Source organism: Martes martes, assembly GCF_963455335.1.
Source record: "Martes martes genome assembly, chromosome: 1".
Classification (NCBI taxonomy): Eukaryota; Metazoa; Chordata; class Mammalia; order Carnivora; family Mustelidae; genus Martes; species Martes martes.
Genome location: NC_137888.1, coordinates 207,207,148 through 207,226,783, shown reverse-complemented (window position 1 = coordinate 207,226,783; position 19,636 = coordinate 207,207,148). Strand labels below are relative to the sequence as shown.

General features: G+C 41.0%; 1 protein-coding gene across 1 annotated transcript in view; it reads right to left on the bottom strand.

Annotated features, from left to right (window-relative positions):
* Window positions 1–1,120: 1,120 nt before the first annotated feature.
* LOC308352905 (adhesion G protein-coupled receptor E2-like) overlaps window positions 1,121–19,636 on the bottom strand; it is a gene marked incomplete at both ends in the record, with an annotated part of 45,353 nt that continues 26,837 nt past the window's right edge. Inside the window, 7 exon segments of the mRNA XM_080819422.1 lie at window positions 1,121–1,138; window positions 1,387–1,497; window positions 1,582–1,680; window positions 1,684–1,750; window positions 2,735–2,817; window positions 2,819–2,827; window positions 3,230–3,296. Of these exon segments, the coding sequence (XP_080675548.1) occupies window positions 1,121–1,138; window positions 1,387–1,497; window positions 1,582–1,680; window positions 1,684–1,750; window positions 2,735–2,817; window positions 2,819–2,827; window positions 3,230–3,296 (454 nt within the window).

The window sequence follows — 19,636 nt, the reverse complement described above, 5'->3', positions numbered from 1 at the left end:
AGATCCCAGGACCCTGAGACCATGACCTAAACCAAAGGCAGAGGCTTAACCCACTCAGCCACCCAGGCACCCCCACTTTATTTTTCTTACTGACTTTAAGGCGTTAAGAATACATATGTGTGTATATATGTATCTATATCTATATGTCTTTTGTTAAATAATTCAAAATTTTTTTATTGCATCACATGCATTCAGACTCTGAATATGGTGTCTTCTGTCAACATAAATATTTCCCCCTCCCCGAAAACCTTGTCACCTGCTTTATTTTTGGAGAAGGGTAAAGGAAGAAGAGAAAATATTCACTTGAATTCGAGGGGCAGCTAAATTGGAAGGGAAACTACCAACAATTTTAGGCCTCTAAGGTTATTCTGGTAAATAAGGGAATACTGAAACTTCCTAGTTTGAAAAGTCAAGAGATAAATATTACCCCAGAGCAAGAACATCCATTTTCACAGGGATAAAAGAATAAAGAACAACAAACACAATAGCAACAGATGTATATTAGACCAAGTATATTAGAGAGAAAGTGTGTGATCAGTAATGTCAACTTACTGAGAAGTCAGGAGAAGTGCAGGTGGAGGGATTAGCCATAAAATGTAGGAAGCATATTTTGTCTGTGGTGACAAGGTGGAATGAGGAGACAATGAACAAGATGCCAAATGGCTGGTGTTTTTGAGAGTTCAAAATTAACCTTGTTTCTTACTGCTGACTCATGTTTTCTATATGAAGAAGTCAGTAAGAACATCTGCTGGGAAGAGGAAAGAGTTTGAAGGATGAGATTTTGATGAGTAGAGCTTTTGGGAAGGAACAGTTTTAGAAGGAGGACAAGCAAGTGGTGCAGAGATGGGCAGATGATTTTCCAGGGTGGGTGGGGGGCACTGAAGATGGGAAAAAGTAAGGGAGGCTGAAGACCTCGCATAATTGACATAAACCCTCTGAGTCTAACTTTCTTTCCAGAGTGATCTGGAATAAAGAATGGGCGGTGACTGTGCAGTTTGTGCATTACTGCTCCAGATCATTAATTCCTAATTATTTAGCTGACCAAGCCTCCCTCTCTGCTTATAAGTATCTGTCTTTTGTATCTTCTAACCAAGTACAATTAGAAACCATATGCAACATGTCACACAAAGTGGATGCTCTACAATTTTGGGGAAAGAGGGCAGTCTTATGCAAGGGTCAATGTGAGCATAGAACCTCAGTAAGTGTAAGTATAGGAAGACAACCTTTTAAGACAGGGAAGTGACCTCAGGTGTGTCCAAGGGTAAACTAAGAGTGAACCATCCAAGAGAATTGCCTGCTATATACCCAGGTTGTCCAGTGAGGCAGGCATGAGCTTCTTAAGAGGACTTGTTAGTGAAGTGTTCTGGAAACACTGCATAATCTTACCACACTGTGTTTGGAGGCATCAGACATGGTCCCACTTGAGAGCATGTACTTCTCAGACTCAGGTTTTGTTTTCCTGATCCCTTTGAAACATTTCTTGTATTGTTCCTGGACCTGTAGAGTCAGAGAATGCCTGGTTCAGCTCACTGATGGGAGTGAGGATAGGAAGGGTCCTGGGTAGGAACCGGGAAGTAGTACCTGCTGACTGAGGATGCAGTACACCAGGAAGATGTAGACGCCCTGCAGGCTGTTGATGATAGTGAAGAGGTAAGCCATGACGTGGGAAGCTGGACCCACCTACAGGATGCCCAGACACCACGTGCAGCCCAAGATGAGCAGCTGAGCTGTGGCTTTAAATGTTAGCATCCTGGGTAGGAGGAGGAAGGAGGTCAGGACGCATCCAGTGCAACACATCCAGGGCTGGTTTCATGTCCACTCCATGATGCTTCTGACTGAGTTGTGATCAACTTTGACCTTTGTTGTCAATGATTCCCTAAAGAGAAACACTATTTGGGTCCAGGATGGCATTTGACTAGGGCTGAGGATAATGTTGACACTCAAGAATGTGAGTCTCAAAAGGATCATGATGTTTCATGAAGATCCCTAATTTTGTTCAACTGACTTTACTGAGAATGTTCTATGCACCTGGATCTAGGCTGGGGCTAGGGCATTCAAAAGAACAAAGAACAAGACATCTGTTCTTACAGACCTTAAGGTCTGGTGGAAAGACAAGAACAAATGATCACCTATAACATTTGCGAAGCGAGGTACTTCTTTCCATCCAGGGCTGTTCCTGTCCTCATCCTCTCCATGAACTGAGCCAGGATATGCTTTGCCCGGAATAGAGGCCATTGATTTTGTGTAACATTGAGGAAAGCAGAGGACATACCCAAACTCATAGAGGATGTGATATGAGGATGATGAAGCTGAGTCCACCAGGTGCAAGAGAAGAGGAAAACAGAGGGCAGAGCATGCATGAAGGCGTGGGCATGGTAGGGTGTGCTGTTATGTTATTTCTTGAAAATAACTGTTATGTTATTTCTTGAGTGTGTTATAAGGATACGAATGTTCACAGGATCTTTTTCATAGATCCCTGATAGCAATCTCTACTTATCAGAACAAAGTCAATTGTCTCTGTAGCTGAAATAGTTTGTTGAGGTTGTGCACAGATGGAATGTTTTTGGTATGGGTGTCAGCAGCAAACCACAGAATCTGAGCTGCCTGCCAAGGAGGGTTGCTGCCCTTCTCTCTTTCTGTCCCCTCAGGAGTCCTATGAAGGGACACCAGAGCCTTGGAGACGTGAGGACAATATTCTGTCTGGGCATGGTGTGCCCCTGTGACCCATCCTCACCTTGTGTTCTGGAGGGTGGACACGTCACTGTTGAGTGAGGAGAGCTTGTTTTTCACAATCCAGAAGATCATCAGAAAAAAACCCCAAATTAATCTGCAGAAAACTCACAGGCATTTTAACTACACTCCACATTTGGAAAATCCTAGCTCGCCCAGCTGCTAATGTGGCAGGGAAGAAGCTTTTGTGTTTCATAACAGTCCTAGAGAAGCAGACCAAACACCCCCTAAATCAGGCCCATGTTTGTCCTGTAACTTCAGTGACCACTTCAATTCAGTTTGCATGGGAATTCCAAATTTTAGCACTGAAAGTGCTACATCTCAGGAAACACCTGATTCCTGGTTTTACAGTGGGAATTCCCACCTCCTGAGAGCCCCTCATCCATCCTGGGCCAACTGGAATGATTTCTCACCCAGTCCGTCACCCTCCTGATACACCTGATTTTTGAATGACCCTCAGCTGGGCAAGTGGGCTGCTCCGATGTCATCCATTACTCACAGAGAAGATGGAGCAGATGGGGCCAAGGAAGGCCCATATGAATCCTTTGTCTGTGTGGAGCCAGCATCTAAGAGAAAGATAGGAAGAGACGCAAGAAAACATGGGCCTTTATGGATAAAGGACTGATAAATAAACAATTATTCCCCTCCTAATGTTTCCTCCTGCCGCCTTCATCATTGTTATTAGTTAGTATTATTTTACTGTTGCTGTTGTTGTGTAAGAACATTGAACATAAGATCTATCCTCATAACAGAATTTCAGCATACAATACAGTACTATCAGCTATAGTCACAATTGTTTATAATTGAGATCTCGACCCTATTTATCTTATAATACTGAAACTTTGTATACACCTTTGAGAGTGGTCATTGTTCTATGGGTGTATACTTATCCCCAAAAGCATTAGGTTGTATACATTCAGTATGTTAAGCTTATTCCATGTGAAGCACTCTGTAATAATGTCGTTTTTAAGAAACATAAATTCCTTTCAAGGAGCTCTTTTAGGTATTGGCCTTCAGAAATGTTGGCAGAAATCAGAGAAATTAAAAAAAAGATTTTTTCAATTTTTAAAAAAATTTTTTACTTCTTTTCAGCATAACAGTATTCATTGTTTTTGCACCACAACCAGTGCCCCAAGCAATCCGTGCCCTCCCTAATACCCACCACTGGTTCTCCCAACCTCCCACCCCCCGCCACTTCAAAACCCTCTGGTTGTTTTTCAGAGTCCATAGTCTCTCATGGCTCATCTCCCCTTCCAATTTCCCTCAACTCCCTTCTCCTCTCCATCTCCCCATGTCCTCCATGTTATTTGTTATGCTCCACAAATAAGTGAAACCATATAATAAATGACTCTCTCTGCTTGACTTATTTCACTCAGCATAATCTCTTCTAGTCCTGTCCATGTTGCTACAAAAGTTGGGTATTCGTCCTTTCTGATGGAGGCATAATACTCCATAGTGTATATGGAACACATCTTCCTTATCCATTCGTCTGTTGAAGGGCATCTTGTTTTTTTCCACAGTTTGGTAACCGTGGCCATTGCTGCTATAAACTTTAGGGTACAGATGGCCCTTCTTTTCACTCCATCTATATCTTTGGGGTAAATACCCAGTAGTGCAATTGCAGGGTCATAGGGAAGCTCTATTTTTAATTTCTTGAGGAATCTCCACACTGTTCTCCAAAGTGGCTGCACCAACTTGCATTCCCACCAACAATTTAAGAGGGTTCCCCTTTCTCCACATCCTCTCCAACACACCTTGTTTCCTGTCTTGTTAATTTTGGCCATTCTAACTGGTGTAAGGTGGTATCTCAATGTGGTTTTGATTTGAATCTCCCTGATGGCTAGGGATGATGAACATTTTTTCATGTGTCTGGTAGCCATTTGTATGTCTTCATGGGAGAAGTGTCTGTTCATTTCCTCTGCCCATTTTTTTTTATATGATTGTCTGTTTTGTGTGTGTTGAGTTTGAGGAGTTCTTTATAGATCCTGGATATCAGCCTTTTGTCTGTACTGTCATTTGCAAATATCTTCTCCCATTCCGTGGGTTGCCTCTTGGTTTTGTTGACAGTTTCCTTCGCTGTGCTGAAGCTTTTGATCTTGATGAAGTCCCAAAAGTTCATTTTCTCTTTTGTTTCCTTTGCCTTTGGAGACATATCTCGAAAGAAGTTGCTGTGGTTGATACCAAAGAGGTTACTGCCTATGTTCTCCTCTAGGATTCTGATGGATTCCTGTCTCACGTTGAGGTCTTTTATCCATTTTGAGTTTATCTTTGTGTACGGTGTAAAAGAATGGTCGAGTTTCATTCTTCTACATATAGCTGTCCAGTTTTCCCAGCACCATTTATTGAAGAGACTGTCTTTTTTCCACTGGATATTTTTTCCTGTTTTGTCAAAGATTATTTGACCATAGAGTTGAGGGTCCATATCTGGGCTCTCTACTCTGTTCCACTGGTCTATGTGTCTGTTTTTATGCCAGTACCATGCTGTCTTGGTGATCACAGCTTTGTAGTAAAGCTTGAAATCAGGTAACGTGATGTCGCCACTTTTATTTTTGTTTTTCAACATTTCCTTAGCGATTCGGGGTCTCTTCTGATTCCATACAAATTTTAGGATTATTTGCTCCAGCTCTTTGAAAAATACCGGTGGAATTTTGATCGGAATGGCATTAAAAGTATAGATTGCTCTGGGCAGTATAGACATTTTTAACAATGTTTATTCTTCCTATCCAAGAGTATGGAATGGTCTTCCATCTTTTTGTGTCTTCTTCAATTTCTTTTATGAGTGTTCTTTAGTTCCTTGAATACAGATCCTTAACCTCTTTGGTTAGGTTTATTCCCAGGTATCTTACGGTTCTTCTTGCTATAGTAAATGGAATCGATTCTCTAATTTGCCCTTCTGTATTTTCATTGTTAGTGTATAAGGAAGCCACTGATTTCTGTACATTGACTTTGTATCCTGCCACATTACTAAATTGCTGTATGAGTTCTAGTAGTTTGGGGGTGGAGTCTTTCGGGTTTTCCATATAAAGAATCATGTCATCTGCGAAGAAAGAGAGTTTGACCTCTTCCTTGCCAATTTGGTTACCTTTTATTTCTCTTTGTTGTCTGATTGCTCTTGCAAGGACATCTAATGCTATGTTGAACAAGAGTGGTGAGAGTGGGCATCCTTGTCGTGTTCCTGATCTCAGTGGGAAGGCTGCGAGCTTTTTCCCATTGTGGATGATATTTTCTGTGGGTCTTTCATAGATAGATTTGATGAAGTTCAGGAATGTTCCCTCTATCCCTATACTTTGAAGTGTTTTAATCAGGAACAGATGCTGGATTTTGTCCAAAGCTTTTTCTGCATCAATTGAGAGGATCATGTGGTTCTTCTCTCTTCTCTTATTGATTTGTTCTATCACATTGATTGATTTGCGAATGTTGAACCATCCTTGTAACCCAGGGATGAATCCCACCTGGTCATGGTGGATAATCTTTTTAATGTGCTGTTGGATCCTGTTTGCTAGGATCTTGTTGAGAATCTTAGCATCCATATTCATCAGTGATATTGGTCTGAAATTCTCCTTTTTGGTAGGGTCTTTGCCTGGTTTGGGGATCAGGGTAATGCTGGCTTCATAAAAAGAGTCTGGAAGTTTTCCTTCTGCTTCCATTTTTTGAAACAGCTCAGGAGAATAGATGTTATTTCTTCTTTGAAAGTTTGATAGAATTCCCCAGGGAATCTGTCAGGTCCTGGGCTCTTGTTTTTTGGGAGGTTTTTGATCACTGCTTCAATCTCATTACTAGATATCGGTCTATTCAGGTTGTCAATTTCTTCCTGGTTCAGTTTTGGGAGTTTATGGTTTTCCAGGAATGCATCCATTTCATCTAGGTTGCTTAGCTTATTGGCATATAACTGTTGATAATAGCTTCTGATGATTGTTTCTACTTCCTTGGTGTTAGTTGTGATCTCTCCCTTTTCATTCATAATTTTATGAATTTGGGCTTTCTCTCTTTTCTTTTGGATTAGTGTGGCCAATGGTTTATCGATCTTATTGATTCTTTCCAAAAACCAGCTTCTAGTTTCGTTGATACGTTCTACTGTATCTCTGGTTTCTACCTCGTTGATCTCTGCTCTAATCTTGATTATTTCCCTTCTTACGTGTGGAGTTGGTTTGATTTGTTGTTGATTCTCCAGTTCTTTAAGGTGTAGAGACAGCTGGTGTATTCTCGATTTTTCAATTTTTTTGAGGGAGGCTTGGATGGCTATGAATTTCCCCCTTAGGACCGCCTTTGCTGTATCCCATAGGTTTTGGAGTGAAGTGTCTTCGTTCTCATTGGTTTGCATAAATTGTTTAAGTTCTTCTTTGATCTCCTGGTTGATCCAAGCATTCTTAAGCAAGGTGGTCTTTAGCTTCCAGGTGTTTGAGTTCCTTCTGAACTTTTCCTTGTGATTGAGCTCCAGTTTCAAAGCATTATGATCTGAGAATATGCAGGGAATAATCTCAGTCTTTTGGTATCGGTTGAGCCCTGATTTGTGACCCAGTATGTGGTCTATTCTGGAGAAGGTTCCATGTGCACTTGAGAAGAATGAGTATTCTGTTGTTTTAGGTTGGAATGTTCTGTATATATCTATGAGGTCCATCTGGTCTAATGTGTCATTCATTGCTCTTGTGTCTTTATTGAGTTTCTGCTTCGATGATCTGACTATTTCTGAGAGAGGTGTGTTAAGGTCTCCTACTATTAATGTATTCATATCAATATGACTCTTTATCTTGATTAATAGTTTTCTTATGTAATTGGCTGCTCCCATATTGGTGGTGTAGATATTTACAATTGTTAGATCATCTTGGTGGATAGTCCCTTTAAGAATTATGTAGTGTCCTTCTGTATCACTGGCTACCGTCTTTAGTTTAAAATCTAACTTATCTGATATGAGAATCGCTATCCCAGCCTTCTTTTGAGGCCCATTGGCATGAAAGATGCTTCTCCATCCCTTCACTTTCAGTCTGGGTGTATCTTTAGGTTCAAAATGGGTCTCTTGTAGACAACATATGGATGGGTCCTGTCGTTTTATCCAATCTGCAACCCTGTGTCATTTTATGGGCGCATTTAGGCCATTCACATTGAGAGTGAGTATTGAGAGAGATGTTTTTATTGACATCGTGTTACCTTTGAAGTCTTTCTTTCTGTAGATTGTCTCCATATTTCTGTTCAATGATATTTTTAGGATTTTTTCTCTTTTATAGAACCTCCCTTAATATTTCCTGCAGTGTCAGCTTGGTGGTTGCATAGTTTTTAATCTTGCCGGTCTTGGAAACTCTTTATCTCTCCATCCATTTTGAATGTCAGTCTTGCTGGATAAAGTATTCTTGGCTGCATGTTGTTTTCATTTAGTGTTCTGAATATATCTTGCCAACCCTTTCTGGGTTGCCAGGTCTCTGTGGACAGGCCTGACGTTATTCTGATGGACGTTCCTCTGTACGTAAGGAGCCTCTTTGTCCTAGCGGCTTTCAAGAGATTGTATCTACAATTACGATTTCCCAATTTTACTATCAGGTGTCTTGATGTTTTTTTGGAATCTATAATCTTGGGGGGAGACCATTCTTCCTCTATTACATGAACGCTGGTTCCATTCGCGAGATTAGGAAAATTTTCATGGAGAACTTGTTCCACTATATCTTCTAGACTTCTCTCTTTCTCCTCCCCTTCAGGGATTCCAATAATTCTGACGTTGTAATGTTTCATGGCATCATTAATTTCCCTAATTCTGTTTTCGTGGCTTCTAAGCTGTTTGTTCCAGGCTTCCTCCTGATCCTTTCTCTCTATCTGTTTGTCCTCCAGATCATTAATTCTATCTTCTGTCTCAGTTACCCTAGCTTTTAGAGAATTTAGATTCAATTGGAACTCATTGAGAGCCTTTTGAACATCATCCCTGGTGGCTTTCAGTTCTGCCTTAACATTGTGAACATCATCCCTGGTGCCTTTCATTTCTGCCCTACTCAATTCCGTTTGGTCATCCATGGCTTTCTCTAACCTAGCTATTGCCTGGATAATTGTTAGCCTGAACTCTCTTTCCGGTGTATCGTCTATTTTGATAGCCATTAGCTCTGTTGAAGAAGGCCCATCCTCTGTATTTTTCTTCTGTTGGGCATTCCTCCTTCTAGTCATTTTGGTGAGAGATGACTGAACGGATGTAGCTGGATGTATCGACTGTGGTGCAGTATAGGTGCACCCTGGAATGCTTTTGAACAATCAGAATTCCCCACCCAAATGAGAGAAAAAAGAAAAGAAAAAGAAAAGAGAGAGAGAGAGAGAGGAAAAAAAAGGGAAGATAAAAGAGAAGGTTCAGCCCAAATGGGCCCCGAGATAAGATTTATGAAGTATACAAACAGAAACAGACAAATAAAAGGACTGATAAAAATATATGACAAGTGAAAACTATATATATATATATATGCAAAAAAGGAAGAAACTTGTCAAAAAGAACTCCAAATATAAGATTTATATACTATCAGGACAAACACAAATACACAGAAACACTGGCAGAAGAAAAAGATGGGAGAGTGGTTACAAATTCTCAGTGTGGGCGAGAAAGTTTATTTTGATTCTTCCTGGATGTATCTTGATATCTTTGTTAAAGGACTCACCTTTCCTAAGATTAAGGGAGATTAAAAATTGGTTTACCTATAGGGGTAACATTGATTGGGGAAAGGGGGTTACCTTGAAGTTTAACTCTATATGAATATTAGAAAATAAATATAAAAAAGGAATAAACTAGACTAAACTAAACTAAAATTTAAAGAAAATAAAAAAATAGAAAAGCAAAAGAAAAACACAGGTGTATGTATCAAAATGTTCAGGTTAGAAGGTTATTATGGAATTTGATGTATTGGACATCTCACTGTGAATGGTAAATAGGTTAAAAAATTATCTATATATATAAAAAAAAAGAACCAGAATAGTGGGAACAAGTTAAAAATAAATGTTGTATATATGAAGTAGTGGTGGTTGTTCTCTTGTAGTCTTTTTTTTTTTTTTCTCTTTCCTGGTTGGTTTTCTGGGGGAGGGGCTTGCTTTGTGGGTTTTCAGTCAATGATGTTCCCTGAGGTAAATCCTCCCACCCCCCTCAAGCGGGTGGGCTCTGAGGAAACCGGTTCTTTCATGCTTTTGTTCTCTGGACGTTTTTATGTTTGTTCACTTCTTTTCTCTCGCCTTGACAGCTTTTGATGGTTTTTTGACTTTTAGAGGAAAGCAAACTGCACCGCAACCTCCCTCTCAGAGAGAGAAGCCTCAGTCTGCTCCCCTGTGTGTGCTGCAGAGCCCATATAAATTCCCCCTTGGCCGCTGGCAGAGCAGGTTCTGAGTCATGGTCTGTGGTGATGCAGGATCTCCTGCTTGTATCCAAAACCATGGCAGTGGTTGCTCTCTGGGCAGCTCCAGACCTCCAGAGAGGTTCCTAGCAGCAATCACACGCTGAGATTTTCCTGCTGGCCTGGGCTGGGAGTGCCTGGTCTTTCAGGGTCTAAGAGAGCTGGGCTTGCGCGCACCTCTCCCAGGGGAAGGTGTGGGGTGCACGCGTCTCAGGCTCTGATAACACGGTGCAGGTCCGAGATCACCAGGCTGGGCCTTTGCGCACCTCTCTCAGGGGAGGGTGTGGGGTGCACACGTCTCAGCCTCTGATAGCACAGTGCGGCATTCTGCCATCTGGCGTGGCTCCCAGCCCCTCACGGGAGCCAGACTCCACAGGTTCTCGGGCGCGCTGGTGGCTCAGGGACCAAGACCTGGTTTCTCCATCGCACTCTCTCTGGCTCAGCGTCAGGGGAGGCTGTCCTGGTTCCGGGGACTTAAGCCCCTGTCCCTAACCTCCCCAATTCCCACAATTTCCCCCCGCGATCCTTTGCACTTTTGGAGTGCTTTCAACCAGACTCCAAGTTAAAGCTGGCCCCCAGACACAGGGTACTCTCGTATTGGGGTATTCCTTTCCAATCGGTCGCCTCTGGTGGCTCCCTCACCCTTTTGTTTATCTTCCGATATCAGTCCGATGTTCCCAATCTGCTTTACCTGCCCACTGGAGTCTTCTGCCCCTGTAGAGATCCAGACGTGTATAATTCTGATCTCAGGCTGATTTCATGGGTGATCGGAGTTCTTTGGTAGGTAATCAGCTCACTTTAGGGTACAGGCTGAAACTGCGCCTCCTCCTACCTCCCTGCCATCTTGTCTCTCCCTCTTTTTTCAATTTTTTTTTCAGTGTTCCAGAATTCATTGTTTATGCACCACACCCAGTGCTCCATGCAATACCTGCCCTCCTTAATACCCACCACCATGCTCAGCTAACCTCCCACCTCTCTTCTCTCCAAAACCCTCAGATTGTTTCTCAGAGTCCACAGTCTCTCATGGTTCATATCCCCCTCCAATTTCCCCCAACTCCCTTCTCCTCTCCATCTCCTCATATCCTTCGTGTTATTCCTTATGCTCCACAAATAAGCAAAACCATATGTTAATTGACTCTCTCTGCTTGACATAAGAAATAAATGATTTTTTTTGCCAGCATTTCTGAAGATCAAGACTTAGAAGAGCTCCTTGAAAGGAATTTATGTTTCTTAAAAACAACTTTACTACAGAATGATTCGCGTGGAATAAGCTGAACATACTTAAACATGTTGGCAGAAATAAGTGAATTTTTCCTGCAATTGCACTATTAGATATTTATCCCAAAGATACAGATGTAGTGAAAATAAGGGCCATCTGTACCCCAATGTTCAGAGCAGCAGTGGCCACAGTCTCCAAACTGTGGAAAGAACCAAGGTGGCCTTCAATGGATGAATGGATAAAGAAGATATGGTCCATGTATACTATGTATACATCAGAAAGGATGAATACCCAACTTTTGTATCAACATGGATAAGACTGGAGGAGAGTATGTTGAGTGAGATAAGTCAAACAGAGAGAGTCAATTATCATATGGTTTCACTTATTTGTGGAGCATAAGGAATAACATGGAGGACATGGGCAAAGGAAAGGAGAAGTGAGTTGGGGGAAATTGGAGAGGGAAACGAACCATGAGAGAATGTGGGCTCTGAGAAACAAACTGAGGGTTTTGGAGAGAAGAGAGGTGGGAGGTTGGCTGAGCCTAGTGGTGGGTATTATGGAGGGCAGGTATTGCATGGAGCACTGGGTGTGGTGCATAAACAATGAATTCTGGAACACTGAAAAGAAATTAAAAAAAATAAAAATATATGTAAAAAAGGAATCAAATGAGTAAAAATATATTTTGGACAAATATGAAGTGTAACCTCTGTGTCAGGATCTGTAGTTGGCTCTGAAGACCCAGATGTGATTAGGTTAGAGTGGTCTTAGTCCTCGGGGGACACCAATGAAGTTGGAGGATCAACAATTAGAGAATAGACAACATAAAGATGATGAACTTTATGATCATGTATAAGGATCTGTGAGGATATGTAGCTGGATCCATAATCTACTTGGGGTATAGGAGATCCCAATAGTTGGAAGATGTTTTCCTGAAGGAACTGAAATTTTTTTGCTTTGATTGTTTTTGAAAATTTTTATTTAAATTCAATATAGTGTATACTGTATTAGTGGTTGTAGAGGTAGAATTTAGTGATTCATCAGTTTCATAAAACACCCAGTGCACATTACTTCAAGTGCCCTCCTTAATGCCCATCATCTAATTACCCCATACTCCCACGCATCTCCTCTCCAGCAGCCCTACATCTGTTTCCTATAGTTAAGTGTCAGAGAGGGTCAAATGGACCCACCAGGAAGCATCAAAGGGAAGCTTCGAAGCTAGGCATTGGCAAAGAAAGCAGCTGCTGTCTACTCTTGTAAGTGGGTTTTACTGGAACACACACTCATCCCTCCCAAACTGTTTATGGCCTTGTTTATGCTCTGAGGACAGAGCTGAGTGGTTGCCACAGAGACCATAGGACCCACAAAGCTGGAAATATTGATTATCTGGCCATTTATGGAAAAAGTTTGCTGACCTTTATGCTAACTCCCTAGGGACGCCAGATGGCCAGGGCTTGCTGATGCAGCTGAGCACTTGTGTCATCAAGATAGGCACATAGTGTGAGTGCCAGGCTGGATGTAACTCCAGTTCTGCCACCAACCAGCTGTGTGACCTCGGCCATGTTAGTTAATCTCCTTGTGCCTCAGTTCCTCATCTGTCACATGGTCCAATACGTTTCTACTGCACAGGTTGTTGGGGGGATGATATGCGCTGACACGTGAAAAATATTTAGTACAGTGATTATACATCAGAAGTGATTTTTGAATCTTAGCTGTGGTCACAGTTATTTTGCCATCCAAATGACCATTTGTTTTTTTTTAAATTAGGACAGAGAAGGAATTTACACAAATCATTGTCTGTCTTTATGTCAATTTTGTTTTCTGGATTTTAAAATAACCCCCTCAATTAATACAATGAATATTTTATTAATAGGAATATATGAGATTCAATTAATGTTTACTAATACATAGTAATTGACTAATGACTAGTAAATTAGTCATTATTAATTGATTAATGACTAGTAAATTAGTACATGACTAATACGTAGTCATTTATATAATATACACTGAATATTTTAAGTATTTGAAGAATAGAGAACCTAGAAATGGACCCTCAACTCTATGGTCAATTAATTTTTCAACAAAGTGGGAAAGAATATACAGTGGAAAAGGGACAGTCTCTTACGCAAACCATGTTGGGAAAATTGGATAGCCACATGCAGAAGAAGGAATGTGGACCAGTTTCTTACACCATACACAAAGACAAGCTCAAAGTGGATGACAGATCTAAATGTGAGACAGAAATTGATCAAAATCCTAGAGGAGAACACAAGCAGAAACTTTTTTGATCCCAGCCATAGCAAGTTCTTGCTAGACACATCTCTAAAGGCAATGGAAACAAAAGCAAAAATGAACTATTGGGACTTTTTCAAGATAAAAAGTGTTTTGCACAGCAAAGGAAACAACAAAACTGAAAGGCAACAATGAGATACCACCTCACACTGGTCACAATGTCTAAAATTAACAACTCAGGAAACAACAGAGTTGGTGAGGATGGAAAGAAAGGGGAACCCGTTTACACTGTTGATGGGAATACAAGCTGGTGCAGCAACTCTGGAAAACAGTATGGAATTTCCTCAAAGAGTTAAAGATAGAGCTACCCTATGACTCAGCAATTGTACTACTCGGTATTTATCCAAGGGATACAAACATAGAGATTCAAAGGGGCACTAGTATCCCAATGTTTATAGCAGCAATGTCCATAATAGCCAAACTATGGAAAGAGCCCAGAGATCCACTGAAGAATGAGTGGATAATACACACACACACACACACACACACACACAATGGAATATTAGTCATTGAAAAGAATGAAATTTTGTCATTTGCACCAACATGGATGTAACTTGAGGGTATTATGCTAAGTGAAATAAGTCAGTCAGAGAAAGACTAATACCATATGATTTCAGTCATATGTGGAATTTAAGAAACAAAACAGATGAACATAGGGTAAGGTAAAAAGAAGTAAAATAAGATAAAAGTAGAGAGGGAGGCAAACCATAAGACTCTTAACTACAAGAAACAAACTTAAACGGGGGAGACAAGATGGCGGAGAAGTAGGAGGTGCTGTTTCATCTGGTCTCCTAAAGTGAGCTGATTACCTACCAAAGAACTCTGATCACCCATGAAATCAGCCTGAGATTAGAATAATACACTTCTGGATCTCTACGGGGGCAGAAGATGCCAGTGGACAGGTAAAGCGGAGTGGGAATATTGGACTGACATTGGAGATAAACAAAAGTGGAGGGAGCCACCAGAAGCGACCCTTTGGAAAGTAATACCCCAATACGAGAGTGCCCTGTGATTGGGGACCAGAATTAACTTGGAGTCTGGTAGAAAGCACTCAAAAAGAGCAAAAGCTCTTAAGGGGAAATTGGTGGAATTGGGTGGTTAGGGACTGGGACCTAAGCCCACAGACCCAGGATGGCCACCCCTGTCGTGGAACCAGAGAGTGCAGCGAAGAAGCCAGTTCTTGGTCCCTGAGCCATTGGTGTGCCTGAGAGCGTCAGGGTGGCAGCGCCCATGAGGGAATCTGGTGTGGACGTCAGCCTGCGCTCTCTAGAACAACAGCTTTTTGCACTCTGCATGCACGCTGCATGACCAGTGTCTATGTCTCGCTCCACACCCTTCCCTGAGAGAGGTCCGTGCAGGTGCTAGCTGGTGCTCTCTAGGAGTGGGAGATTCTGAACACTCCCAGCCTGGGCCAGCATGAAAATCTCAGAGGGCTATTTCTGGTTGGGACTTCCCTGGCCAGGTAGCCGCGGCTATTGTGGTTTTGGGTACAAGCAGGAGTTCCTGTGACCCCAGAGAGTGTGACTGGGGATGTGCTCTAACAGTGACAGAGGGGGAACTTGTGTGCTCTTGAGCATCCAGAGGGGAACAGACTGAGGCTTTTCTCTGAGCTGGAGGTCTGGGTGCAGTTTGCTTTCCTCTAAACCGCCAAAGAACTGCCAAAAGCCGCCAAGGAGAGAAAACAAACAAACAAACAAAGAAACCCTCCAGAGAATGAAAGCCTGAAAAACCGGTTTCCTCAGAGCCCAACGCTTTGTTGGGGGTAGGAGGACTCAACTCTAGCAGGACTACCTGAACAAACACCTGGCATTCCCCTCCCCCAGAAAGCCAGCCAAAAAACAAAACAAAACAAACAACAAAACAAAAAACAAGAGGACAACCACCACTACTTCATAGATATTTTATTTTTAATTCGATCCTACTATTCTCATTCTTTTCATTTTTTAATATAATTTTAGCCTATTTACCATCACAAAGAGATATTCAGTACATCAAATTCCATAACCTTTTAACCTTAACTTTTTTGATACATATACCTGTGTTTTCCTTTTGCTTTTCTATTTTTTTATTTATTTTATTTTTTTAAAAAATATTCATATAGAGCTAAGTTTCAAGGTAATACCCTTTCCCTAGTCAATGCTACCACTATACGTAAACCAGTTTTAATCCCCCTTTAACTCAGGAAAGTTGAGTCCTTTAACAAAGATATTAAGATACATCCAAGAAAAACCAAAATAAACTTCCTTGCCCACACTGAGAATTTATAAGAACCCTCTCATCTTTTTCTTCTGTCCGTGTTTGTATGAATTTGTTTTTGTTCTGGTAGTATATAAATTTTATACTTGGGGTTCATTTTGACGGGATTCTTTCTTTCTATATTTTTTTTGTCACCTACTTTTCTTGGTCTTTTTGTTTGTCTGTTTCTGGTTGTATACTTTATAAATCTAACCTTTGGGGTCCATTTGGGATGTGTCTTCTCTTCTATTTTTTCTTTTTTTCCCTGTCTCTCTCTCTCTTTTTATTTTTTCTTTCTTTTTGGCAGGGACTCTTCATTGCTCAGAAACATTCCAGAGTGCACCTTGCCTGTAACATGGTTGATACATTCAGCTACACATTCGTTCAGCCATCTCTCCCAAAATGACTAGGAGGAGGAATGCCCAACAGAGAAAAAATTCAGGGCTCTCTCCATCAGAGCTATTGGATATGGACATAAACAGTATGTCTGAAAGGGAATTCAGGCTAACAATTATCCAGACAATAGCTAGGTTGGAGCAAGCCTTTGAGGACAAAATAGAATTGATTAGGGCAGAAGTGAAAGCCAAAAGAGATGATGTTAATGCTCTCAATGAGTTCCAATCCAATCTAAATTCTCTAACAGCTAGGGTAACTGAGGCAGAAAATAGAATTAGTGATCTGTAGGACAAACTGATAGAGAAAAAGGATCAGGAGGAAGCCTGGAACAAACAGCTTTGAAGACATGAAAACAGAATTAGGGAAATAAATGACTCCATGAAATGATCCAACGTCAGAATTATTGGAATCCCTGAGGGGGAGGAGAAAGAAAGAAAACTAGAAGATATAGTTGAACAAATTCTGCATGAAAATTTTCCCAATCTGGCGAATGGAACCAGCATTCATGTACTAGAGGCAGAACGGTCTCCCCCAAGATCATGGAATCTAGAAAGACCTGGAGACACTGATTGTGAAAATGATGAATCATAATTGTAGACAGGAGCTCTTGAAAGCAGCTAGGGGGAAGAGATTCCTTACATACAGAGGAAAGCCAATCAGAATAACATCAGACCTGTCCACAGAAACCTGGAAAGCCAGAAAGGGCTGATGTATTCAGGGCACTAAATGAGAAGAACATGCAGCCAAGAATGCTTTCTCCAGCAAGACTGACATTCAAAATGGATGGAGAGATAAAGAGCTTCCACGACCAGCAAGGTTTAAAAGAGTATGTGACCACCAAGCTGGCACTGCAAGAAATATTAAGGGGGGTTGTATAAAATAGGAAAAAACCCAAGAATATAATTGAAAAGAAATATATGGAGACAATCTATAGAAACAAAGACTTCACAGGTAACACGATGTCAATAAAAATGAATCTCTCAATAATCGCTCTCAACGTGAATGGCCTAAATGTGCCCATTAAATGACACAGGGTTGCAGATTGGATAAAATGACAAGACCTATCCATATGTTGTCTACAAGAGACCCATTTCGAACCTAAGGATACATCCAGACTGAAAGTGAAGGGATAGAGAAGCATCTTTCATGCCAATGAGCCTCAAAAGAAGGCTGGGGTAGCGATTCTCATATCAGATAAATTAGATTTTAAACTAAAGACTGTATTCAGAGATACAGAAGGACACTACATCATTCTTAAAGGGACTATCCACCAAGAAGATCTAACAAGTGTAAATATTTATGCCCCCAATATGGGAGCAGCCAATGACATAAGACAACTGTTAAACAACATAAAGAGTCATGTTGATATGAATACAGTAATAGTAGGAGATCTTAACACACCACTCTCAGTAATAGACAGGTCATCCAAGCAGAAAAATCAAGAAACAAGAGCATTGAATGACACGTTGCTCCAGATGGACCTCATAGATACATATGGAACAGTCCACACTAAAACAACAGAATACTCATTCTTCTTGGGTGCACATGGACCCTGCTACAGAATAGACCAAATACTGTGTAACAAATCAGGGCTCAACTGATACCAAAAGATTGAGATTATTCCATGGATATTCTCAGATCACAATGCTTTGAAACTTGAGCTCAACCACAAGGAAAAGTTTGGAAGGAATTCAAACAACTGGAAGCTAAAGATCACCTTGATTAAGAATGCTTGGATCAACCAGGAGATCAAAGAAGAACTTCAACAATTCATGGAAACCAATGAGAATGAAGACACTTCGGTCCAAAACCTATGGGATACAGCAAAGGAGGTCCGAAGGGGGAAATACATAGCCATCCAAGCCTCCCTCAAAAATCCAGAATACACCAGCTGTCTTTACACCTTAAAGAACTGGAGAATCAACAACAAATTAAGCCAACTCCCCAAGTAAGAAGGGAAATAATCAAGATTAGAGCAGAGAGACTAGACAGACAGTAGAAAGCATCAATGAAACCGGAAGAGATTATGCTGAGTGAAATAAGTCAAGCAGAGAGAGTCAAGTATCATATGGTTTCACTTATTTGTGGAGCATAACAAATAATATGGAGGACAAGGGTACATGGAGAGGAGAAGGGAGTTGAGGGAAATTGGAAGGGGAGGTGAACATGAGAGACTATGGACTCTGAAAAACAACCTGAGGGTTTTGAAGGGGCGGGGGGGTGGGAGGTTGGGGGAACCAGGTGGTGGGTATTAGGGAGGGCACAGATTGCATGGAGCACTGGGTGTGGTGAAAAAACAATGAATACTGTTACACTGAAAATAAATAAAAAATTAAAAAAAAAAACTGAAGAAGAAGGAAAATTTCCAGACTCTTTTTATGAGGCCAGCATTATCCTGATCCCCAAACCAGGCAAAGACCCCACCAAAAAGGAGAATTTCACATCAATATCACTGATGAATATGGATGCTAAGATTCTCAACAAGATCCTAGCAAACAGGATCCAACAGCACATTAAAAAGATTATCCACCATGACCAGGTGGGATTCATCCCTGGGTTACAAGGATGGTTCAACATTCGCAAATCAATCAATGTGATAGAACAAATCAATAAGAGAAGAGAGAAGAACCACATGGTCCTCTCAATTGATGCAGAAAAAGCATTTGACAAAATCCTGCATCCGTTCCTGATTAAAACACTTCAAACTATAGGGATAGAGGGACCATTCCTCAACTTCATCAAATCTATCTATGAAAGACCCACAGAAAATATCATCCTCAATGTGAAAAAGCTCACAGCCTTCCTGTTGAGATCAGGAACAGGACAAGGACACCCACATTCACCACTCTTGTTCAACATAGCATTAGAAGTCCTTGCAACAGCAATCAGACAACAAAGAGAAATAAAAGGTAACCAAATTGGCAATGAAGAAGTCAAACTCTCTCTCTTCGCAAATGACATGATTCTTTATATGGAAAACCCAAAAGACTCCATCCCCAAACTACTAGGACTCAAACAGCAATTTAGTAACGTGGCAGGATACAATGTCAATGTCCAGAAATCAGTGGCTTTCTTATACACTAACAATGAAAACACAGAAAGCGAAATTAGAGAAACGATTTCATTTGCTACAGCACCAAGAACCATAAGATACCTGGGAATAAACCTAACCAAAGAGGTAAAGGATCTGTACTCGAAGAACTATAGAACACCCATGAAAGAAATTGAAAAAGACACAAAAAGATGGAAGACCATTCCATGCTCATGGATCAGAAGAATAAACATTGTTAAAATGTCTATACTGCCTAGAGCAATCTATCCTTTCAATGCCATTCTGATCAAAATTCCACTGGCATTTTTCAAAGAGCTGGAGCAAACAATCCTAAAATTTGTATGGAACCAGAAGAGACCCCGAATTGCT